Source organism: Gigantopelta aegis, chromosome 1, assembly GCF_016097555.1.
Source record: "Gigantopelta aegis isolate Gae_Host chromosome 1, Gae_host_genome, whole genome shotgun sequence".
NCBI classification, from domain to species: Eukaryota; Metazoa; Mollusca; class Gastropoda; order Neomphalida; family Peltospiridae; genus Gigantopelta; species Gigantopelta aegis.
Window position 1 is genome coordinate 6,779,591 of NC_054699.1, and position 23,191 is coordinate 6,802,781.

Genomic DNA, 23,191 nt, shown 5'->3' on the forward strand with positions numbered 1-23,191 from the left:
AGAAGTCTTATTGTAGATGTGTTCGGAAACAGGAAATTTCCGACTTGTCAAACCGTAATTGCTAAGACTAATAATTATACTGTTCATGTATAGCGCATCAGTTAAAAGTCCGCAGGGTCTTGATTGCAATGATTTAGTTTCAAACTAATTGGTCTGATTGCTAGCCCAAAAATCTAAGTTATTGGCGAAAACCCTCGTGCAAAATAAGCTGGTCTAACACTTTTCACCATGTATTTTCATTTCATTATTCTACCCACAATATTAGGCCTATAGCTGTTTAACAGTAAAGCTAATATGAATAAAAAATAATACAGATTCGGGCACGTTTGTTTAATTCGGGCAAAAATCAGCCTGCTTCCCTACAAAAATGATATTGTTTCTGTTTCGGGGATGTGAGCCTCGAACGATCTGCCCTCCTCGTGCTTGGGGATTTCCACAAACACGACCTTCGCTTTCTTTTTTAAGGTGTCCTCCAGTGGTCTCCCTTTGGTCTCCGGCAACAAGAAGAGACACGCGACGCTGATGATGATGAAACAGCCCATTGTCACGTAGGGAACAATGATGTTATCTCCGTCCTGCAACAAAATGATGTTCTAGTACAGACATTACACGTTGTGATGTTGTCGAATTTTTTTTTTTTTTATTATTATTTTATTTTTATTATTATTATTTTTTTTTTTTTTTTTTTTTTTTTGGGGGGGGGGGTCGTTTTGGAGGTGGGGTGAGAAAAAAAGAGACAGTTGCATATATTTAGGGGAAACGGGTGCCCTGGTTGCCCGGAATCCGCCCCTATCACTGCCACACATGGCTTGCAGGCTATAAATAGGGTCACTACTACCGTTGACTAGGCGTGGGTCTGTGGTCATACAGTTTCCTTTGATCTCTCCAGTATTTTTTTTTTTTTTTTTTTTTATATTAGCAGCAATAGGTCTTATATATGGATTTTAAAGCAGAACATACACGACGACCTTTGATATACCAGTCGTTGAGTAATCACTGAGGTGTATTACTTACAAATATGTATATATCAGATGCGTGTGCAGCAGGGTTGGAGTAGGGGTTCGAACTGCTCTAAACATTTTTATAATGTGTTTCCGACCCCCACCCCAGCACACTTTACTGGTACTGGTATTTGGTAGTATACAAACTACAGCCCCGTCAATGGACGCATTGGGCTATTTCTCGTTCCAACCAGTGCACCACGACTGGTATATGAAAGGCCGTGGTATGTGCTGTGCTGTCTCTTCGAACGTACATATAAAAGATCCCTTGCTATTCATGGAAAAATGTTGCGACTCACAGTGCCCCTCGTTTGAACAAATCTTCATCATAATTTTTATAGAACAGTACCAGCCTCTGTCGCGTCGTGGTTAAGTCATTGGACTACAGGCTGGTAGGTACTTAAGGGCTCAGCGGGTAGATGTAAGGCTACACCAACCCACTGTGCTGGTCAGACAGCACAGATAGCTGAGGTGTGTGTCCAGGACAGCATGCACGAACCTTAATTGGACATAAGCACGAAATTATGTTGAAATGAAATCTAGAACAGTCAATGAATAATTAAAACATATCCAAGACTGAATATAATCAGAATTTAAACCTATACATGTATATGATATAGCTTGAAGGAACCATTTCTGTAACTTACTATTTGTGAGAACATTTATTTATTAGTTTATTTGTTTTGGAAATAAATTATTTCTCTCTGCCTTTCTTCTTGAATATTTCTGAAATATATACTAATCCTAAGTTTGCCATTTTGACCAGTAAAACAATTTTGTGGGGGGTGGGAGGGGTCACAAATAAAGCTATCACAGGCACGGTAGTAAATCTTAAGGCAGAGATGAATTTTACTTGTACAATGCAGGAAATTGCATCTCAGGACATCTAGTTTTTTGCTTTGCACCCTCGATCTCTGTCAGTCCGCCAGTGTCTAATGGCTTCCGCCGTGCCTGTATCAACAAATGTGGTGTCTCTCTGGAAAGGTATTTTCAAACTGAACACAGTAAAGTATTTATCACCCCCTCTAATATAAATCTGTTTCTGATCCATATACTGCTTGTAGTAGTTCAAACGTTCTTTTATTGTCAAACATATCAATTTGATTAAAATTAGCTCCACTGGTTAATACTATTACCTGTGAAGATTAAATATTTTTTTTAGAATTTGAATGCTCCCAAATGACGTTATAAAAGGCAAACTGTGATTGGTCGATATTTAAATTAATATTTACAGACGAAATGTCGACTGGACATGGGAGTTCACGCAGTGCTGTCAGATCTACTGGTAGACAGTGAAATGTCACCTGAACATGGGAGTCCATGCAATGCTTTCAGATCTACTGGTAGACAGTGAAATGTCACCTGGACATGGGAGTCCAAGCAATGCTGTCAGATATACTGGTAGACCGTGAAAAGTCACCTAGACATGGGAGTCAACGCAATGCTGTCAGAACTACTGGTAGACAGTGAAATGTCACCTGGACATGGAGTCCATGCAATGATGTCAGATATACTGGTAGACAGTGAAATGTCACCTGGACATGGGAGTCCAGGCAATGATGTCAGATATACTGGTAGACAATGAAATGTCACCTGGACACGGGAGTCCACGCAATGCTGTCAGATCTACTGGTAGACCAGTGAAATGTCACCTGGACATGGGAGTCCACGCAATGCTGTCAGATCTACTGGTAGACCAGTGAAATGTCACCTGGACATGGAGTCCATGCAGTGATGTCAGATATACTGGTAGACAGTGAAATGTCACCTGGACATGGGAGTCCAGGCAATGATGTCAGATATACTGGTAGACAGTGAAATGTCACCTGGACATGGGAGTCCACGCAATGCTGTCAGATCTACTGGTAGACCAGTGAAATGTCACCTGGACATGGAGTCCAGGCAATGATGTCAGATATACTGGTAGACAGTGAAATGTCACCTGGACATGAGTCCATGCAATGATGTCAGATATACTGGTAGACAGTGAAATGTCACCTGGACATGGAGTCCATGCAATGATGTCAGATATACTGGTAGACAGTTGAATGTCACCTGGACACGGAGTCCATGCAATGCTATCAGATATACTGGTAGACAGTGAAATGTCACCTGGGCATGGGAGTCCACGCAATGCTATCAGATATAATGGTAGACAGTGAAATGTCACCTGGACACGGAGTCCATGCAATGCTATCAGATATACTGGTAGACAGTGAAATGTCACCTGGACATGGGAGTCCACGCAATGCTATCAGATATACTGGTAGACAGTGAAATGTCACCTGGACATCGAGTCCATGCAATGATGTCAGATATACTGGTAGACAGTGAAATGTCACCTGGACATGGAGTCCATGCAATGATGTCAGATATACTGGTAGACAGTGAAATGTCACCTGGACATGGAGTCCACGCAATGCTGTTAGATATACTGGTAGACAGTGAAGTGATTTTAATCAGATTGCCGAAAATAAGTTTGTTATACATACACTATTATTTTGAGGTAGAATCATGTATCATCAATATACCATGAATGCAATCAACTTACCATAAATAGAATTAACTTACCATCAGTAGAGTCAACTTACCATCAACAAAACCAATGGTGCCATGATACCGCCTACCCGTGCAAATGTTTGACTCACACCAACACCAACTGTCCTGAAAGATATGTATAAAACCATTCATAGAGACAGACAGAAAGAAAGTACCATAGGCAGCAGATAAAAACAGAGGCATAAAAAGTTAGCGTTCTTGTTTAGCCACACAACTAGAGCACATTGATTAATTAATCATCGCCTATTTGATATCAAACATTTGGTCATTTTAACATATAGTCTAAGAGATGAAAACCGCTACAACTTTCTGCTAGTTGTATGGGATCTTTCATATGCACCACCCCACAAACACGGTAGCACATACCACAGCCTTTGATATACTAGTTGTGGTGCACTGGCTGGAACAAGAAATTGCCTAATGGGCCCACGGACGGGGTAGAGGGATAGAAAAAGATAGAAAAACATGCAGACAGACGGACGATAGATGGACGGACGGACCTCGCGAACATATATGGAGACACACACACGGGGAGACGGATGGACGGCTGGGTGAGTATGTTAAGATATGAACGTAAGGACAGACTGAAGAACAGAACGTTTCGACCTTCAAATCAGTTTGTCATTCCACGGGTATTTCTCGTTCCAGCCAGTGCACCACGACTGGCATATCAAATGTTGTGGTATGTACCATCCTGTCTGTGGGATGCTGCATATAAAAGATCCCTTGCTACTAATGGAAAAATGTAGCGGGTTTCCTGACTAAGACTATATGTAAAAAATTACCAAATATTTAATGTCCAATAGCCGATGATTAGTAAATCAATGTGCTCTAGTGGTGTCAAAACAACTTTATTTTAAAGCATCCCATGATTTGTAACAGATAAACATCCACATCCACTGATGGGATGCGAACCACGGACTATCAGTATGGAAGTCTAGCGCTCTACCGAATGATCTAAGCTACTCTCATTGAGGTTGAAAGTCCAGCGCTCTGCAAACGGAGTTGATAGGTAAATTCCAACCAGCTACTGCCAGTAGGAGCACTTTATACCAACACAACTACATACAGCCCCTTCAAGTGAAGGTACGCCCCAGAGCTGTGGTCCACGGGCAGTTGAACTGCTACGGGTCCTAACTGGGTCATAATTGTAATCTAAGATAGATAGATAACTAGTTTAACGTGTTCATATATCACTAGGGTTTCGAACACACCCATCCAGAGTCCGACCTCTGATAGGATAGGTGGCCTAACTCGGGATGGGGGGGGGGGGGGGGGGGGGGGGGGGGGGGGGGGGGGGGGGGGGGGTAGAGTTAAAAATGGGCAGAATTTTTAAAATAGCAATTAGTAAAAAAGTTAATAGAATTTGTAAAAAAAAAAAAAAAAAATTGACTGCTCGGCCGAATGTTTAAATAATTTGGAGCAGTTTAGATGGAAAGTCCAAAAATAAATAAGAGAAAGAAGAGAGGATCAGACTATTTAATAATATTTAAAAAAAAAGTAATTTCGACATAAAATTTTGAACGAAGCTCTAAAAGTTTAAAGTCCGATCTATATGTCCACGTGAGTGGCCTCGTTAAGGTTGTTTGGGTGCACAGCTTATAGGGATGAGCTCGGTTGTATTCCGTCAAAAAAAAACCTAGGTTGACAGTCATTAGACGTTGAAGGTGCAGTGTAGTTGAAGATCTATTTTAAGAACCCACCCAGTCCCTACGTTGGCTCCAAATGTATCAGATAAAAATCAACCTCCACTGAAGGGCATCAAATCATGGACTATCAGTATGGAAGTCTAGCGCTCTACCAACTGATCTAAGCTACTTTCATTTCATTTTATTTCAACTTACATGTATTTTCATGCTTATTTCCAATTAAGGTTCAAGCACGCTGTCCTGGACACACATACCTCTGTCCAGGACAGTGGATTAGTTGTTAGTGGTTAGTTAGAGAAAAGAGGGTTTTGGCGGTCTTACACCTACCCAAATGAATCGTTAAAACTAGCTCTGGGTGGGAGCCAGTACCGGGCTGCGGACCCAGTACCTACTGCCAGTACGAACACTTTATACCAAGACTACAACAATACCTTACCTGACGACTGTCGGGTACAGTTCGTTGGTGTATATATACATGGTTATCCAGGCCCCACCAATCGTCATTTGGGCTAAAACGGCCATGGTTCTAATGATATCGTCTTTGTATTCTGTGTTAGCTAAATAAAATAAAAAATATATGTTAACTTAAATTTACAAAACAGCAACAACAAAAATATATGAATAACAAAAACAAAAACAAAAAATTACAAATAGCAATGAAATCAACGACAATATCGATGCAGTAACAAACTCGAAATGCAACAATTCCATGTAATACGCAATCTGATTAAAATTAGCTCTTCTGGTCTACCAGTAGATCTAACAGCATTGCGTGGACTCCCATGTCCAGGTGACATTTCATCTATAAATAACAATTTAAATATCGACCAATTACACTTCGCCTTTTATAGCGTTATTTGGGAGCATACAAATTCTAAAAATATCGGGCGAGACTATTTATGCAATAGGCGAACTTGTTGGTCTATTTCAACATTAAAAAACAGGGGGAAAAGTGCAGTAATAAACTCTGAATTGTATACTAGTATAAACAGATTTTATGGCTATAACATCACGGTTGTTTGTTTTTTCGTCTTGAAACGAATTTTATATAAAATGTTATATTGCAATTAGTTTCCGGCATACTTCGTAATTAATTCACTCGAATCATTCCGTATACCCTCGGCATAATCCCGAATGTTTTCAAATTCTTTTCAAATCACTGGCATGGTAAGATTTTGATTGGTCGAATGCAAGGTCAGCTGGACATGAGCTCCAACGGGGTGCTGTTTGATCCACAGGTAATAGTAATTAACCAGTGGAGCTAATTTTAATTAGATTCTGTAATACGCTGACTACGTATATACACGTATGAAGTACAGAACTTACCACTGTAAAGTAATATGTAAACATATTTTCTTATGACAAATTAATTATATTATTGGATTAGTATGGTAAAGTAATGTTTTAATTATCCATAATGTTTCACAATTCCTTAACACCTAAAACCCAGTCATATACATCAAATGTGTTGTTACAGGCTATAAAGTATCCAAGATCGTGCCATTTTTATATCATGGTGGCCATTTTGGACGCTATCTTGAATAATGCTCTATCGTGTCAACTTTGCACCTATCGGATTCTGATTAAATATAACACCTCCAGGTAGGGGAGGGCGGCGGAGTCCCCCACCCCCATGATCGAAGCGCCTCGAAACATTCATTTTATTTAATACAATATCTACATCAGCTTGGTAATTGCTAGCTGGATGCGTGGCCAGTCTGGGATCGATCCCCGTCGGTGGCCCATTGGGCTATTTCTCGTTCCAGTCAGTGCCCCACGACTGGTATATCAAAGTTCGTGGTATGTGCTATCCTGTCTGTGGGATTGTGCATATAAAATATCCCTTGTTTCTAATGCTTGTTTCCTCTCTAAGACAATATGTCAAAATTGCCAATGTTTTAAATCTAATGGCCAATAAATCAATGTGCTCTGGTGGTGTCGTTAAACAAAAAAAAAACCTGTCTTTAACGTATTGGCATATAAAATGGATGCTAGTATACTTTAGAATATTGCACCCCTCTGTTAATACTGTAGGTGTCCTTTTTAAACACTGCACCCCCTCGCTGGAAAATCCTATATCCGCCCCTAAACAGTAAATTTAGAATCGTGTTGAACATGTGCGAAATACCAAGACAGCACTTACCAGTATTTTTGATAATTACAGTAGCGACTAAGCACAGACCACCAACAAAGAGGAAAGCGATACCACTCCACTTCCGACCAAATCTACAAATAGAACTATGTATTCCTAAAACCTGACATCACAAATATCATAGGTGCCCTATTTGGACATTGTACCCCTTCCTGTTGTTGGCTCTGCGACGCCCTTAGCATATGATAAGGGGGAAGCAACAGCCTCCCCACCCCACCCCACCCCCACCCACACCCCCACGATAGCAAAGGTTGTTGTATGTGCTACCCTGTCTGTGGGATGGTGCATATAAAAGATCCCTTGCTACTAATGGAAAAATGTAGAGGGTTTCCTTTCTATGACTGTCAAAGTGACCGTATGTTTGACATCAATGTGTTCTAGTGGTGTCGTTAAACAAAAAACATACTTTAAACTATGGTTGAAATTAATCGTTTGGGTGTTACCGTCTAGTAACAGTATCCTGTAATAGATTGTTATGATTTGATAAAGACAATACCTTCTAAGAAACCAAAATATCGACGCAAGGATTGGTAAATCGCAGATGGTGAGCAGGAAGATATTCAAGTAGAGGTTTCCGGTGAGTCTGTGAGCACCGAACATCATGCCGTAGTATACGATAGAACAGCTATACCTGAGCAGAAACATGGTTAAGAATAAAATTTTAAATGCCAGTCCCCAATCGAAAAAAGAAAACACATGCTGCCTCCACAACTCTTACGCATTACCTTTTTTAAATGATTTATTGTCCCCAGATCACTGGCAGTGTCAAGGTCGGAGTGCCTTGAATCATTGTCTTACTTTGTGTAATATTTACAAATACTATTTATTAGTTATACATACCTAGTGCATACATACATACATAAATGCGCGCACGCATATTACATATACCCATACTTCATATATACTTTCAAACATAGCCATACACTATTAATGTATATGTACACCCATAATTACTGTAACTGATTTTGATCTGAGTGTCTAAAAACAGAGATAAATAGATGTAACATCCATAAAAGAGATAAATCTAGAATTGTTTGCTAACAAGTTATGGTGTTTTTGTAAATAAAAAGCAATAAGCAAACAAACCAAAGGAAATGGTCCAAACCTATAGTTTTGGATGTTATGCGTCAATACTTAAAAGTTTAAAACACTTTCCCCAGCATTCGTTAAATTTGTCATGTTCACAATTTTTTAAATAAATATATCTTTCTATTTGAAATTTATTTTGCAATTTTGTTTATAACATTAATATGAAGAATCTTGTTATGTGTTTTCATACTATAAATGTACTATTTTATGTTGAATCCAATTAACTACATCGCTTAGCTCATTATTTATCATACCAAACATAACTGTATGTTTATTAAGTGAAAGTCTGACTCCAGTTTGGTTAAATATCCATTTCTCCAACTCTTTCCACATATTTCTTACTTTATTACAATCATAAAACAAATGGATTTTTTTTTACAAAAACGACATTTATTTGAATCTACATAGTGAATCATATGCAAAAAGGTATTAGTAGCTAGGATTCTATGGAGCAATTGGTATTGAAACCAGTGCAAGGTAGTATCTTTTGTACATTTAAAGGGTTTAGCATAAAACATTTTCCATGTATAACAATCAAATGTTAAATTTTGTTTGTGTCTTTGGTATGACATGATTATTATTCAAAATATTGTATATATCTTTACTTCTAATATTCTCATTTAGCATTAGTTTCATTTTAAATGACAAGATAGGTCTTTTACTAAGAATAAATGTTGTACTGTTAATATTGTTTAATGGGGATAAGAATGAATTTACCGCATAAACTAGCGATGCGCAATTTAAAAAGTCTGTCTTTAGATCATATATGTTTTTAAAAGTTGTAAAATCTAAATATTTCCTTCATTATCAAGTAAATCATTTATGAAAACAATACCTTTATGTAGGTGCACGGTGTTGCAGGGTGTATACTATCCAATCAAATCCCATAGACGACAACGGTAACATATGTGGCTAAAACTCTTACTTGCAGCGTATCAATCGACATAAACACCACAAATATAAATACTATCACCTCTCACCCTTAAAATGATTCAGAAACAAATTAGGGGAAAAGCTGCTAATTTCAGAGATAACGGGTAGCGGCTATGGCAACCCTAGTTCCATACAAAATTTCTGTATTTTTGTTTTTAAAGAACCGTACCTCATACGCATGGCTACTTGACACAGCGGAATTAGGTCAAATAAAATTGTATATATTTTTTGCCCAGATGAAACTATTTTGTTTTACAACCACTACATTCTCACATTTATCACCAATCACAAGACTTGTCGTTTTAACTTCTCTATCAAAAGTTCGGTGCACCTCGCACTTTGACCCAGCTGAAAGTTATTTGGTTTAGTACTACCTGCAGGGGCGACAACATGATTATAGTATTATAAGAAGATACAAATAGGGCACCTATGGTATACCAAAGTTCACTACCGTACCATTGTTTTTTTGGCTTCGAATGATATTTGTGAATTCGGGATCTGGGGTGCCTTAATGTAAGCATACACCGATGCTATTCGATATTTCATAGGTGCATGTCATCGCAGCCATATTTATTCGAATGAGCTCTGTTCCATGCTAGTTTTGGTTTAGAAAACTAGTCTGGGAGTGGCAGTCCTCTTGTGGCGGTGCAATACATGGTTTCCTCTAGTGGTTGTCACCTATAAACAAGGCATTAGAATCAACATGGAATCAAGCATTGTTTTGCCAAAACGCCCACTCGACTCTGCCTTGTTCTCAGAGTCAGTCACGATCGGGGATTACAGTTTAATCGGTCAGATTTACAGGGCGGGGCGTAGCCCAGTGGTGATGCGCTCACTTGATGTTCGGACGATCTAGGGTCGATGCCCGTCGGTGGGCCCATTCGGCTATTTCTCGTTCCAGCCAGTGCACCACGACTAGTATATGTAAAGGTTGTGGTATGTGCTATCCTGTGTCTGGAATGATGCATATAAAAGATCTCTTGCTACCAATGGAAAATTGTAGCTGGTTTCCTCTCTAAAAACATGTCAAAATTACCAAATGTTTGACATCCAATAGCCGATGATTAATACATCAATGTGCTCTAGTGGTGTCGTTAAACAAAACACACGAACGTTCAGATTTACAATGCGACTTTACAAACGACACTGGCCTGTCAATCAATCAACCATTTGACTTGTGCTTACATCCACTGAAGGTTCAAGCACGACTGTCTTGGGCACATCCTCCGAGATTGGATGAGTACAAGATAGCCTGATTCACTGCCCAGTAGCTCCAAAATATTCCTCAGGCAGACGCCAATATATTGATATTATTCAATACACATTCCCTTCTTTCTGTATGCACTAAACACACTAAACGTGCTATTGATGTTAAAGAAGTAGACCCAGCACAGAGATGATGTATATAGTTTCTATTTTCTTGTCGAACATAAAACATTGTTTACAAGTTAACAACATGGTGAGACAGATACTATGTAAGTCTCAGCTCTTGTGTGAATGACACACAAGTCTCTCGATAGAGTTGACATTGCCATTGAGAACGTCAATTGTCTCTCCCCTTGGGTCTCACCTTCATTCTATCTGGATCTGTATTTTTCGGGTTTTCCTTAGGTCTTTCTGGTCTGTTTTACCCGCCTCAAATGGTTACGTGTTAATATGTTTTGGTCATTTATTTCTTGTCAATAGTGTTGCCCTAGGCAACATACTGAGGCTAAGACCTCGTTTGTGAATTGTGTCATTAGTCGACACATACACATTATTTTGTCAAATGATAAATTGCAATCTGCTAAATGCTGCCGATTCTGACAATAATAAATAGGTACGTTTGTTGGCAGATTGGGTATCAGCTGGGGGCGACAATTAAAACCTATAGTGTTCTTGATTGCTGTAATTTAGTTTCACACTAATTGGTCTGATTGCTAGCCTCAAACTAAAGACGAAGTGAGCTCCGTGGTCTAGTGGATAAGCTGCTGGACAATCAAGCTGACGACAGTACGTGGTTCAAATCCCGTCAAAGCTTGCTCACACATTACTTCATTTTTCTCATCTATCAACCTCTGCCTAGCATTCTCATTATCTTAATATAAAAAAACCTTTCCCATTTCTCCCACGATTTCAATCTGTTTTGACCCTTTCTGTCAGTTTGTTTCCTCCGACTCTCTCTTCTGAGCTGTCCATGTGTACTTCCCTGCACCCACCTGGCATCCTCGTCTTCTGCCGCTAATAAAGCTGATCTGACCCACGGCACTAACTAACGACCCCGGTAGTAGGGGTTTATAGTAGGTGGTTACAAATGCGTCTTAACAATGACAGAAGTAATTACTGAACACTCCTCGAAGTGGTTAGACTAAGCCCACAGCTAAAAACTGATGGGGAATTGCCGGTGTGTGGCACAGACGACCACAGGAGATAAGCACCTGTCGCGGTTGGAGAGACAAGGACTGGGATGTGGAGGTGGACAGGGAAAGAAGTTCAAAGATAGGAGTTGTCAAATAGGGAAAAAATGAGATGGAATTCAAAGGAGAGAAAGGAAAGGGGGCAATGGGATAAACAAAATGGACGAAGTTATTGCATAATTGACAGGTTACACAATAACAATTGAATGATACATGCATACTAAATAATATATAAATTACATTTGAATATACTTATAAATATTTTCAGGGAAATACTCGACATACATATTCACACGGTATCTAAAAATTGGCTGAATTAAAATTTGTTCCAGTGTGCGTTCTGAATACTAACCAGACAAAGCTTGAACAGATGGTCGTTTTGATCATGGTTTTCCCGCGGAACACATCGATGTAGGAATACTTCTTGGCGTTTTGCTGCCCACTTTTCTCCTCATCTGCTACCGCCTGGAGACGTTTGCGTAAATCGTCAGGTGTTTTCACTCGGTTGTACCTGGCGATAGTGTTCGCCACTTTGTCCGCCTCATCCACCCTGTCGTGTACCACCAACCAGCGCATGCTCTCTGTCATAAAACTGAAATGATTTCCACACTACAAAGATGAGTATATACCATGTAGTGTCTCCACGAGTACTCGAGTACACGGGCAGGAGCTGAGTCTAGCAAGACTCCAGTCCGTTCACAGGACTCGAGTACCGTGCAAGGAAGAGCACTCTTAATTATTTTTGTTTACGTCACTTTGCCGTACGCTTGTTGCTGGTTACATTATAGGGTCATGACACATGGAGGGAAAACAAAAGTTAAATGTGTGGAATGCAATACAACATCATTTGGCATGATTTGGCATCCATGTTCACCGCTGGAATGAAGATGAATAATGCTATTTTATTTTATTCCCCAGTCTGATTATCATATAGTGTAAGTGGAGGGCACTCGGGTACGGGTCGAGTTTGTTCCTGGAGTACTCGATTCCAATATCTTGAACTCGTGGAGGCCCTAGTACCATGCACTACCAAATCCGAATCCCATCCCGCTGGTTAGTTCTTGGCACCTCATTACCACCTTATACAATGCACATATGGTAAAGGTTAATATTATTTTAAAATAAACATAATGTTATAAGAGATAGACCGGCCTCGAACATAAGTCTGGTAGGTAATTGGTTCGCAGCCCGGTAACGGTTCTCACTCAGAGTGTGTTTTAACGACTCAATGGGTAGGTGCAAGTCCACTACACCGACTTCTCCCCACTAACAACTAACCACTAACCCGCTGTCCTGGACAGAAAGTCCAGACAGCAATCTGATTAAAATTAGCTTTACTGGTCTACCAGTAGATCTAACAACATTGTGTAGACTCCCAATCACACTTCACCTTTTATAACGTTATTTGGGAGAATGTTTTCAAATTATTTTCAAATCACTGGCATAAATATGCAAGTAAGGTTTTGATTGATCGAATGAAAGGGCAACTGGACAGGAGCTCCAACGGGGTGCTGTTAGATCCACAGGTAATAGTAATTAACCAGTGGAGCTAATTTTAATTAGATTGTCCAGATAAATGAGGTGTGTGCCCAGGACACCGTGCCTGAACCTTAATTGGATATAAGCAAGAAAATAAGGTAAATGAACGAATGAATATGAGAGATAAAGCGAGGTCAAAGGGCAAGATGAAACCTAGATCTGGACGAGTCAGTGATATAAATAACACGATATTTTGTGTTGCTTTTATCGTGTGTGGGTGTGCTGTTTTTGTTTGTTTTTATTTAGTTTGTTTGTTGTTATTTTGTTTGTTTTCAGACGAGATAAACATTTGACTGATTCATTTGTGTAACCGTTCTACTTGGTATATTAAGATTTCAAGAATAGTTCTAACTTACAAATATCCAACGACAAATGGAATTTCGGCTGCTCCACAGATAGCATGTAGATATTTCCAGTTTGGTATCAGCCAGGCGAGCATGGCAACAAGGGCTACGCTTAGTGACCAGTGAGGCATTGCCGATAGAACAGGGCGCCATTTCTCTTCAACAAACTCTAACAAGTATGAAAAATTCAAACACAGAATCACACCAGCGTTTATACCCAAGAGACACAGTAGTACCGCAAACATCTCCCAGGAAACGGAAAACGGACAAATTAAGTTGCAGATCGAATGCGCGAGGACCCCCGAGAAGAAGATCTTCTTACGTCCGAACGAGTCTGACATTTGACCCGCGATGACCACGCCCACCAGAATTCCCGCCATCTGGATTGACGTCATGATCTTCGTCACCCACCTGTTGTCGCACACAAGATCCCACTGAAACAGACAGCATCACGTGCATAATTATCCAGTAGATATACTCAGTGTCATTAAAGCCAGACCTTACTAGAGTTCATCGTATAGTCCCGGAAATCATTTCGAAAATATGTTGTATTGTTTCATTGAATGATTTCATGAATAAATAAATGAATGAATGAATGAATTAATGTTAAACGACACCCTAACACAAAATACATTTCGGCTGTTGAGCATCAAATACAGGTATATGATGAACATCAATTACAAAAGTGTGAAGTTACTAAATATATTGTAGTACCATTGAGCTACGTCCCGCCCCCCCCCCCCCTGACATTTATGAGTAAATACAAAAAAATAAAATAATGAATAAATAAAAAAAAAAAAAAATAATAATAATAATAATAAAGCCCTCACTTTAGATATTTCAATTTTAATACTTTTTAAAGATCTGTCTTACCTCAGAAACTGTTGTCGCCATATTGGAGCCGTATACACGGACACATTCGCTACCATTGACACTACAAACTTTGAATGTTTCGTTCGTGTGCTGCGATTGGTTGTTGTTGTTCTCGGCAACCGGTACACACCACCAATCAGGAGCCACGCTAGTAAACGAAGGGAGAACGAGGCTAAATCCCACGAGAGCGTTCGGTATAAACAAACATTGCATCATTATTATTTGGAAACGACCAAACGAGCCCAACTCGCCGAGCAGAATTTCCAAAGTACCGTTTTTGTTTTTCTCCGACATCTGAAATGTTAAAGCCAGAACATCGCTTTAATGAAAAGGAATTAACGACACCTTTTTACTGACAAGTAAATCCTATTTTCGTATAGTCCTATTACAGCTGACATAAACTACATTATTATCGTTACACTATGACCGTTAAATAACCAAAATTAATCAACCAAACGGCGAGGAAAGAAAAAAAGAAGGAAATGTTTTATTTAACGACGCACTCAACACGTGTGTAGTATATATCGTACTATCACCTCACCGTTTGGGTGCGGCACGCAGCCCAGTGGTAAAGCGCTCGCTTCATGCGCGGTCGGTTTGGGATCGATCCCCATCGGTGGGCTCACTGGGCTATTTCTTGTTCCATCCAGTGCACCACGACTGGTGTATCAAAGGCCGTGGTATGTGCTATCCTGTCTGTGAGATGGTACATATAAAAGATCCTTTGCTACTAATGGACAAATGTAGCGGGTTTCCTCTTTAAAACTATATGTTAAAATTACCAAATGTTTGACATCCAATAGCGGATGATTATTAAATTAATGTGCTCTAGTGATGCGTTAAACTTATTTTTTGTTTAAATACCATCACGACAAAATCTAATCTGAACGACAGAACCCATGTGGGTGGTCAAAACCGTATCTCTGCACATTTGAGTCATCCTCTACAGCCACTCTTAAGGAGATCACTTACAAGACAATACATCCATCCTGCACGACTCAGAGGACAGCCACTCTCAAGGAGATCATTTACAAGACAATACATCCATCCTGCACCACTCAAAGAGGACAGCCACTCCCAGGAGATCATTTACAAGACAATACATCCATCCTGCACCACTCAAAGAGGACAGCCACTCTCAAGGAGATAATTTACAAGACAATACATCCATCCTGCACCACTCAAAGAGGACAGCCACTCTCAAGGAGATCATTTACAAGACAATACATCCACCCTGCACCACTCAAAGAGGACACCACTCTCAAGGAGATCACTTACAAGTCAATACATCCATCCTGCACCACTCAAAGAGGACAGCCATTCTAAAGGAGTTCATTTACAAGACAATACATCCATCCTGCACCACTCAAAGAGGACAACCACTATCAAGGAGATCATTTACAAGACAATACATCCATCTGCACCACTCAGAGGACAGCCATTCCCAAGGAGATCATTTACAAGACAATACATCCATCCTGCACCACTCAAAGAGGACAGCCACTCCCAAGGAGATCATTTACAAGACAATACATCCATATGCACCACTCAGAGGACAGCCATTCCCAAGGAGATCATTTACAAGACAATACATCCATCCTGCACCACTCAAAGAGGAGAGCCACTCCCAAGGAGATCACTTACAAGACAATGCATCATCCTGCACCACTCAGAGGACAGCCACTCTCAAGGAGATCACTTACAAGACAATGCATCCATCCTGCACCACTCAAAGAGGACAGCCACTCTCAAAGAGATCACTTACAAGACAATGCATCCATCCTGCACCACTGAAAGAGGACAGCCACTATCAAGGAGATCACTTACAAGACAATACATCCATCCTGCACCACTCAAAGAGGACTGCTACTCTCAAACTAATTTACATACAAAACACCACTAGCACATGACAAAGCTCACTGAAGATTAAAAAAAAAATTTTTAATGACACCATTAGGGCACATTGATTTATTAATAATCGGCTATTAAATCTCAAACATTTGGTAATTCTGACATAGTCATTTTTTCATTAGTAGCGAGGAATATTTTATACACACCATCCTACAGACAGGATAGCACATGCCACAGCCTTCGATATACCATTCGTGGTGCACTGAGCGGAACGAGAAATACCCCAAAGGGCCCACCGACAGGGATCAACCACATAGACCGAGCGCGTATCGAGCTACATCCCACCCCGAGCTCGTTGAAATAACTATAGCTGAGAATACGTCCACTCGTGAAACACGGTGAAAATAAACGATGTTAATATCCAGCTACATCCCACCCCGAGCTCGTTGAATAACTATAGCTGAGAATACGTCCACTCGTGAAACACGGTGAAAATAAACGATGTTAATATCCAGCTACATCCCACCCCGAGCTCGTTGAAATAACTATAGCTGAGAATACGTCCACTCGTGAAACACGGTGAAAATAAACGATGTTAATATCCAACTACATCCCACCCCGAGCTCGTTGAATAACTATAGCTGAGAATACGTCCACTCGTGAAACACGGTGAAAATAAACGATGTTAATATCCAACTACATCCCACCCCGAGCTCGTTGAATAACTATACCTGAGAATACGTCCAATCGTGAAACACGGTGAAAATAAACGATGTTAATATCCAACTACATCCCACCCCGAGCTCGTTGAATAACTATAGCTGAGAATACGTCCACTCGTGAAATACGGTGAAAATAAACGATGTTAATATCGTGGTATATGGCAATGTATCTGTGAGCTTCATGATTAGGGGCGGGACGTAGCCCAGTGTTAAAGCGCTTGCTGGATGCGCCCTCGGTTTGGGATCGATCCCCGTCGGTGGGCACAATGGGCTATTTTTTTCTCCAGCCAGTGCGCTACGACTGGTATATCAAAGGCCGTAGTATGTGCTATCCTGTCTGTGGGATGGTGCATATAAAAGATTTCTTGATACTAATGGGAAAATGTAGCCGGTTTTTTTATGGCGTTTTTTTTTAATAGTTTATTTCCCTAGAAATATTTTATGGCAATGTCAGGGATGGGGCCCCGAGTTCATTACTATACATGTTACATATAGTAAATATACATTACATAATCTTAATCTAGACGTAATATAACACATTGATATCAGAATGTAATAGAGCAATTACAAAGTAGAAACAAAATATACTCTAAATAAACATATACGGCGAGGATAAAAGATCAGTAGATATGCTTCCCAAACTGGCATCGTGATTAAACAAAATACATATATGTAATAAAAGTAATAAGTGTCTCAGCTACAGTGTTCTAGAACTCCAAGGTTCCCAGTTGTCGTCAAATTGTGTATGTAAACAATTTTTATAATATATGTACTTCTCTATTTGTAACTTGTCTTTGATGAATTGTTTAACTCCAGTTTCATTTAGTGTACTCTTTTGTAACTTTGTTTTATATATGTAATATTTTACATTAACGATTAGCCAGTTTACAAAAGTGTTTTTACTATTTATAATTCCAAATAAAACTGGTTCTATTCATCTGGATAAAATCATCTTTTTGTAATAACCAATCTTCTATAGTACTCCAAATTTGGACGACTTTAGGACAGTCATAAAATAGATGCTTAAGTGTTTCTGGCTTGTGTGAGCGAAAATTACAAATATTGGTATAATTGTATCTAAAATTTGATACTGGAACCATAGCAGTGTTGGGTCTTTCCAAGAGCAGAATGGTAAACTATAATACTTTGCCCAATCTAATTAAAATTAGCCGATGGAGCTCATGTCCAGCTGAACTTTCATTTGACCAATCAAAAACCTTACTTGCAAAATCATGCCAGTGATTTGAAAAGAATTTAAAAACATTCGGGATTATGCCGAATACGAAATGATTCGGTTGAATTACGAAGTATGCCGGAAACTAATTGCAATATAAAACTTTATATAAAATTCGTTTCAAGACGACAAAAAACACCGTGATGGTATAGCCATAAAATCTGTTTATACTAGTATACAATCCAGAGTTTATTACTGCACGTTCCCCCCTGTTTTTTCAATGTTGAAATAGACCAACAAGTTCGCCTATTGCATAAATAGTCTCGCCCGATATTTTCAGAATTTGTATGCTCTTGAATAACGCTATAAAAGGCGAAGTGTAATTGGTCGATATTTAAATTGTTATTTATAGATGAAATGTCAACTGGACATGAGAGTCCACGCAATGCTGTTAAATCTACTGATAGATCCAGTAGAGCTAATGTTAATCAGATTGTACTTTGCCCATTCTAAAGAGGTTAAAGACACATCCTTCTTCTGAATATTTAATTTGTGATGTAGGAACAATAGGTGATTTAATTAGTACTTTATAGAAAGGGTTACTTCCCGATTTGTCCTTTAACAAGAGCTTAATGTTTGATGGAAATATAGGATGTTTACCTAAACTGAATGTTTGGTTATTTGAATTATTTTTTCCTGTATAAAAATTTGACTGCCATTGATAAAGATTTATATTCTAGAAAATTTGATCTTATGTTATATTTTGCTTTAAATATATCAAAATTCACGTATCGTCCTTTATTAGTTAGGTTCAGTATAGCAAGTCTGTGTGCATTCTCTGGCTAACATGTTTTGACGATTGATTTACTTTCTATGGACCTTTTATAAAAAAAATTATCCCCCAGGTCCCTCCCAAAAATTCCGGCATCTTTCACCAGAAGGCCAAATCCAAGATGGCCGCCGGCGCCATCGTGAAAAACTAACTTTTGAACAAGAGCATCTAGAATCTTGTTCAGGTAAATCGACCATGGGGATTCCGATTCTGACACCAGTGTGTCGTTATGACATTATTTTGACCAAGAAACCCAAGATGGCCGCCATCTGGTAGAGCAAAAACGTAACTTTTGAACGGTCTCGCAAGACGCTAGTCAACTTTTCCTCTCCCGCAGCATGAGCTGAGTTGAAGTCCGCAATGAGCTCATCAGAGGCAGGCATGGCTGATTGTAGGGTGAGGAGGGTGGGTGAGGCCGGGTCGAACGGAAAGGAGTCAAACTCGTGCATGCATGCGACCAGGTCCTGCACGCATTGCTCATCGTCTCGCATCTTTTTCGGGCCACATTCCATGTGCTTGCACTTGTCTTCTTTTCAGTTGGCCAGGGCATTGTGAGCCGACCGGATCTGGGCCACATTGTTGACATTTCTTGAGTGCACCAGTAGCTGCTTCTATTTCTGGGGGATGGAAAGCCAGCCAGACTTCATTTTGCTGCCCTTGTTCATGGTACACTCGATCCACATGCCCTAGGCCATTTTGGAGTAGGGGTTCCCTGTGATGGACTGAGCAAAATCAATACGAAGGAAGGCGACCTGATCAGCAGGGAGAGCTGTCAGCATCGCCCAGAAGTCAGACAGCCACCTCCCGTAACTATTGTTGTCGTACGCTACCATCCATGGCAGCATGGCGTGCAGAGAGTTGACATACTCGTCCCAGTTGCAGCTATGCACTGCGTGCACGTTTTGCATGAGCGCGTCTGTCATGGACTCTCAAGGTTCTCCCTAGTCTCATCAGCCAGGTCGGGCCTCCCCTGCACCAGCCGACTCATGAGCGACTCATACATGATTCTCAAGCAACGCAGCCCTCTCTTGTAATGCTTGCCTTTCAGCACACGATCGACGGAGCCCTCGGCGATAATTCCTCCCGCCACGAGTACATCTCCGAGCTCACTCCCCTTGTAGCGCTTGTATATGGAAGGGACCAAGAAATGGCACAATGTTATGGTATTTGTTTGGGTTCTCTGCCTTGCGCAGGGTGATAAGAACGTATACGGGATGATCTACCACTAAGAAGGCGAAGGGCATGTGCTTAGTGGTGATGATGGTAGACAGCTTGTCCATAATGTCATTCACAATTGACTAGTTTGGCGGTGGATTGTAAGACATATGAAAATAAGCCTTATTCTTCCCTAGTTCCATATTCAAGCCAGTGTGAAACCCGTTGTAGGGAGGGATAGTCTGCTCGGCTGCATCAGGGCGGTCACCATTCATGTCCACGCAAGCTTGTGCTGAGGCTCTGTACTTGACGAGAAAGTAGTGGGCATAGGGCGGATGAGAGGCTCACCACACTAACTGCCTGCATCTCAGACGCCTTCTCAGTCAGTGCCTGCGGCACAATCTTGGTGTCTTTGAAGCACGCAGGCTCATCCTGGATGTTTGTTTCGTACTCACGTACACGACGTTCTAGACGCTGCACAAACATCCAGTAACAGCGATGTGCGGTACCCCCTCCTGTAAAGGTGTCGTTGAGAAAGTCGTCATTGTCAATGATACTGATGCGTGGTTCTCCCTCAGCGATCTCGTCAGGACACACCCAGCACCGCTCGAGGTCATGCATTGTCCAGACGTCACGGAGTAGAAGCACATTCGGGTAGCTGATGTCCATTCCCAGCTTGTAGTGAGAGTCGACAAGCTCCTTGTTGCGAGTCATGCCATGACGGGTGACGGTGGCATTTATGGCGGTAGTGGTGGGTCGTTTTGTGAGTACTGCGAGACGAGAGAGGCGGGAGAGAGAGCGTGTTTGGAGACAGATCTACCCCCTTCTTCCCCTGCAAAGCAGATAGCAGATGCACCATGAGAGGCGAGAGCTCTTCCTCCCCTTCTAACTGCTCGACCCTCGGAAGCTACGGGATGAGTTTGATTTACGTGATGTCATCCCTGAGTCGATCAGCCACATTGCGCACCAGTTGCTCACTGCTGACACCGATGGAGCAGTGCTGCTTCGACATATGAACCACCCCGAGACGTGTCATAGACTAGGTCGCTCTGATTCCTCTGAGGGCGTAGTGGTTACTTCACTCATTTTCTGGTAACTACGCACATATTTCAACCAGCATTTGAGGTCAAACCTGATCTCAAGTGCATATGGATCATCAGCTGCAGAATCGATCTGATAGTTGATTTTGTCTTGCAACTGGGGCAATGACATCGGTGGCTTTATTGCAAAGCCCGCCATACTGGATGACACATGGAATGGTGGACATTGTCACAAGCTATGTTACACCCAAATGTATATAGTATTATAGACAGGCACACTGAACACGTTGTATGTCGACGCACTGTAGTATATGTTAGAAGGGCGCCGCCAAGCCTTTAAAAACATTACGCACACCTCGTCGACCGAGTGTAGCGAGGGTATGTAAAAAAAAATGCGAGTGCTGTTGAGGTTAAACAACTAATGGAATATTGGTACTGAATGACGTCAAATGTTGAGAGTGACGTCAAATGTTGAGAGTGACGTCAAATCCCTTTTGACATGTTGTTGAATGTACTCTGTTGATGCTTTCCAGGCGCTTGGTTTTTTTCGTAGTTAGGTCTGCCTTTCGGGTGGGGAAGACATTGACAGGTGCATTACTGGAACACGACCGTTTTGTATACTGTAAATATTAAGCGTAACTTAAAAAAAAAAATTGTCCCTTCTGAAATTATTTAGGTAATTGCGTAATTTGTGTAATGGCAGCGGCGCCCTTGACAGTGATAAGAAATTATATAAAAAAGAGAACGATTTATTATCCTCAATTCCGTGACCATTATATATCACCTCGAAGATGACATTTGAAAGCCGAAATAATGTGTTCATTCGTGATCATAGATGCTCCCGTTCAAAAGTTACGTTTTTGCTCTACCCGATGGTGGCCATCTTGAATTTCTGGGTCAAAATGATGTCAAAACGTCAAACTGGTATCGATTTACCTGAAAAACTGTCTCCATACAAGATTCTAGGTGCTCTTGTTCAAAAGATAATTTGTCACGATGGCGCCGGCGGCCATCTTCGATTTGGCCTTCTTTATGACGTAATGGCACTCTCCTGAGTTTACTGGCTTTCTTAAGATGTTACTGTTCAACAGAGACGTCTTTCTTACAAAAACTTATATTAAATTTTAAAATCTACTTTAGATATCAGTGGCTGTATATTAAACGTGTTTCTCATCATTCTAGTGTTTATACTAGGACAAACGTCATTCTATTTATTAATATACAATTTTCATATGTACGAAATTATTGGGAGACTAAATCCTGTTTGGGTTCATTCAAACATTAGGACAACCCACCCACCCCTCCTGGAAAAAAATCCCGCAACCCCCCCCCCTAAAGTTCCCAACCCCCTCCCAAAAAACCCCTCAAAAACCCCCACGACCAACACCCCAAAAAAAAAAAAATACCCCCCCCCCCCCCCCACACACACAGAGACAAAACAACCAACAACAATAACAGAATTGAATAAACTGATACTTTAAACAAAAAACAATATTTAGTATGTATTTTTTGTCGTTAAATATCTCATAATGGCCCCCCAAACCCCCCCCCCCAAAAAAAAACCCCACCAAAACCCCCCACAAAAAAACACAACAAAAACACAACAAAAACAAAAAAACGGAGGATGTCACGGGGATTCTATAATACCCGTAACTGAATAAAACACGATTATCAAAATATCTCTCCTAACTGTATATCTATTAGATCTCTCTGTAACAGGCGGTATATACCCGCTGTGGCTCGTCTAGGTATGATCAGAGATACGATCTTATATAAAGTATATATTATTATAGCACATTAGTTCTCTAGAAAACACAACAAAAACACAATACACTTTGGAATCTGTATTAACCTACGCTGACAAATGTACAGCCGCAGTAGT

The 23,191-nt window shown here is 40.5% G+C and overlaps 1 protein-coding gene across 1 annotated transcript; it reads right to left on the reverse strand.

Moving 5' to 3' along the window:
• Positions 1-315: 315 nt before the first annotated feature.
• On the reverse strand, positions 316-22,386 carry LOC121369946 (solute carrier family 22 member 15-like). Its single transcript, XM_041495032.1, has 9 exons — positions 22,246-22,386; positions 14,536-14,829; positions 13,675-14,096; positions 12,132-12,371; positions 7,858-7,992; positions 7,353-7,435; positions 5,646-5,766; positions 3,593-3,665; positions 316-575 (listed from the first exon to the last, which is right to left on the reverse strand). Exons 1-9 carry the CDS (start codon positions 22,261-22,263, stop codon positions 360-362), a joined length of 1,602 nt encoding a protein of 533 aa, XP_041350966.1. The 5' UTR covers positions 22,264-22,386; the 3' UTR covers positions 316-359.
• Positions 22,387-23,191: the final 805 nt, after the last annotated feature.

What these genes read in the sequence shown, in the direction of transcription:
- LOC121369946 (XM_041495032.1), bottom strand. An exon ending in CTGTACCCGACAGTCGTCAG is followed by an intron (nt 3,666 to 5,645) that starts GTAAGGTATTGT and finishes CATATCTTTCAG; the next exon opens with GACAGTTGGTGTTGGTGTGA. An exon ending in CACCATTGGTTTTGTTGATG is followed by an intron (nt 576 to 3,592) that starts GTAAGTTGACTC and finishes ATTTTGTTGCAG; the next exon opens with GACGGAGATAACATCATTGT.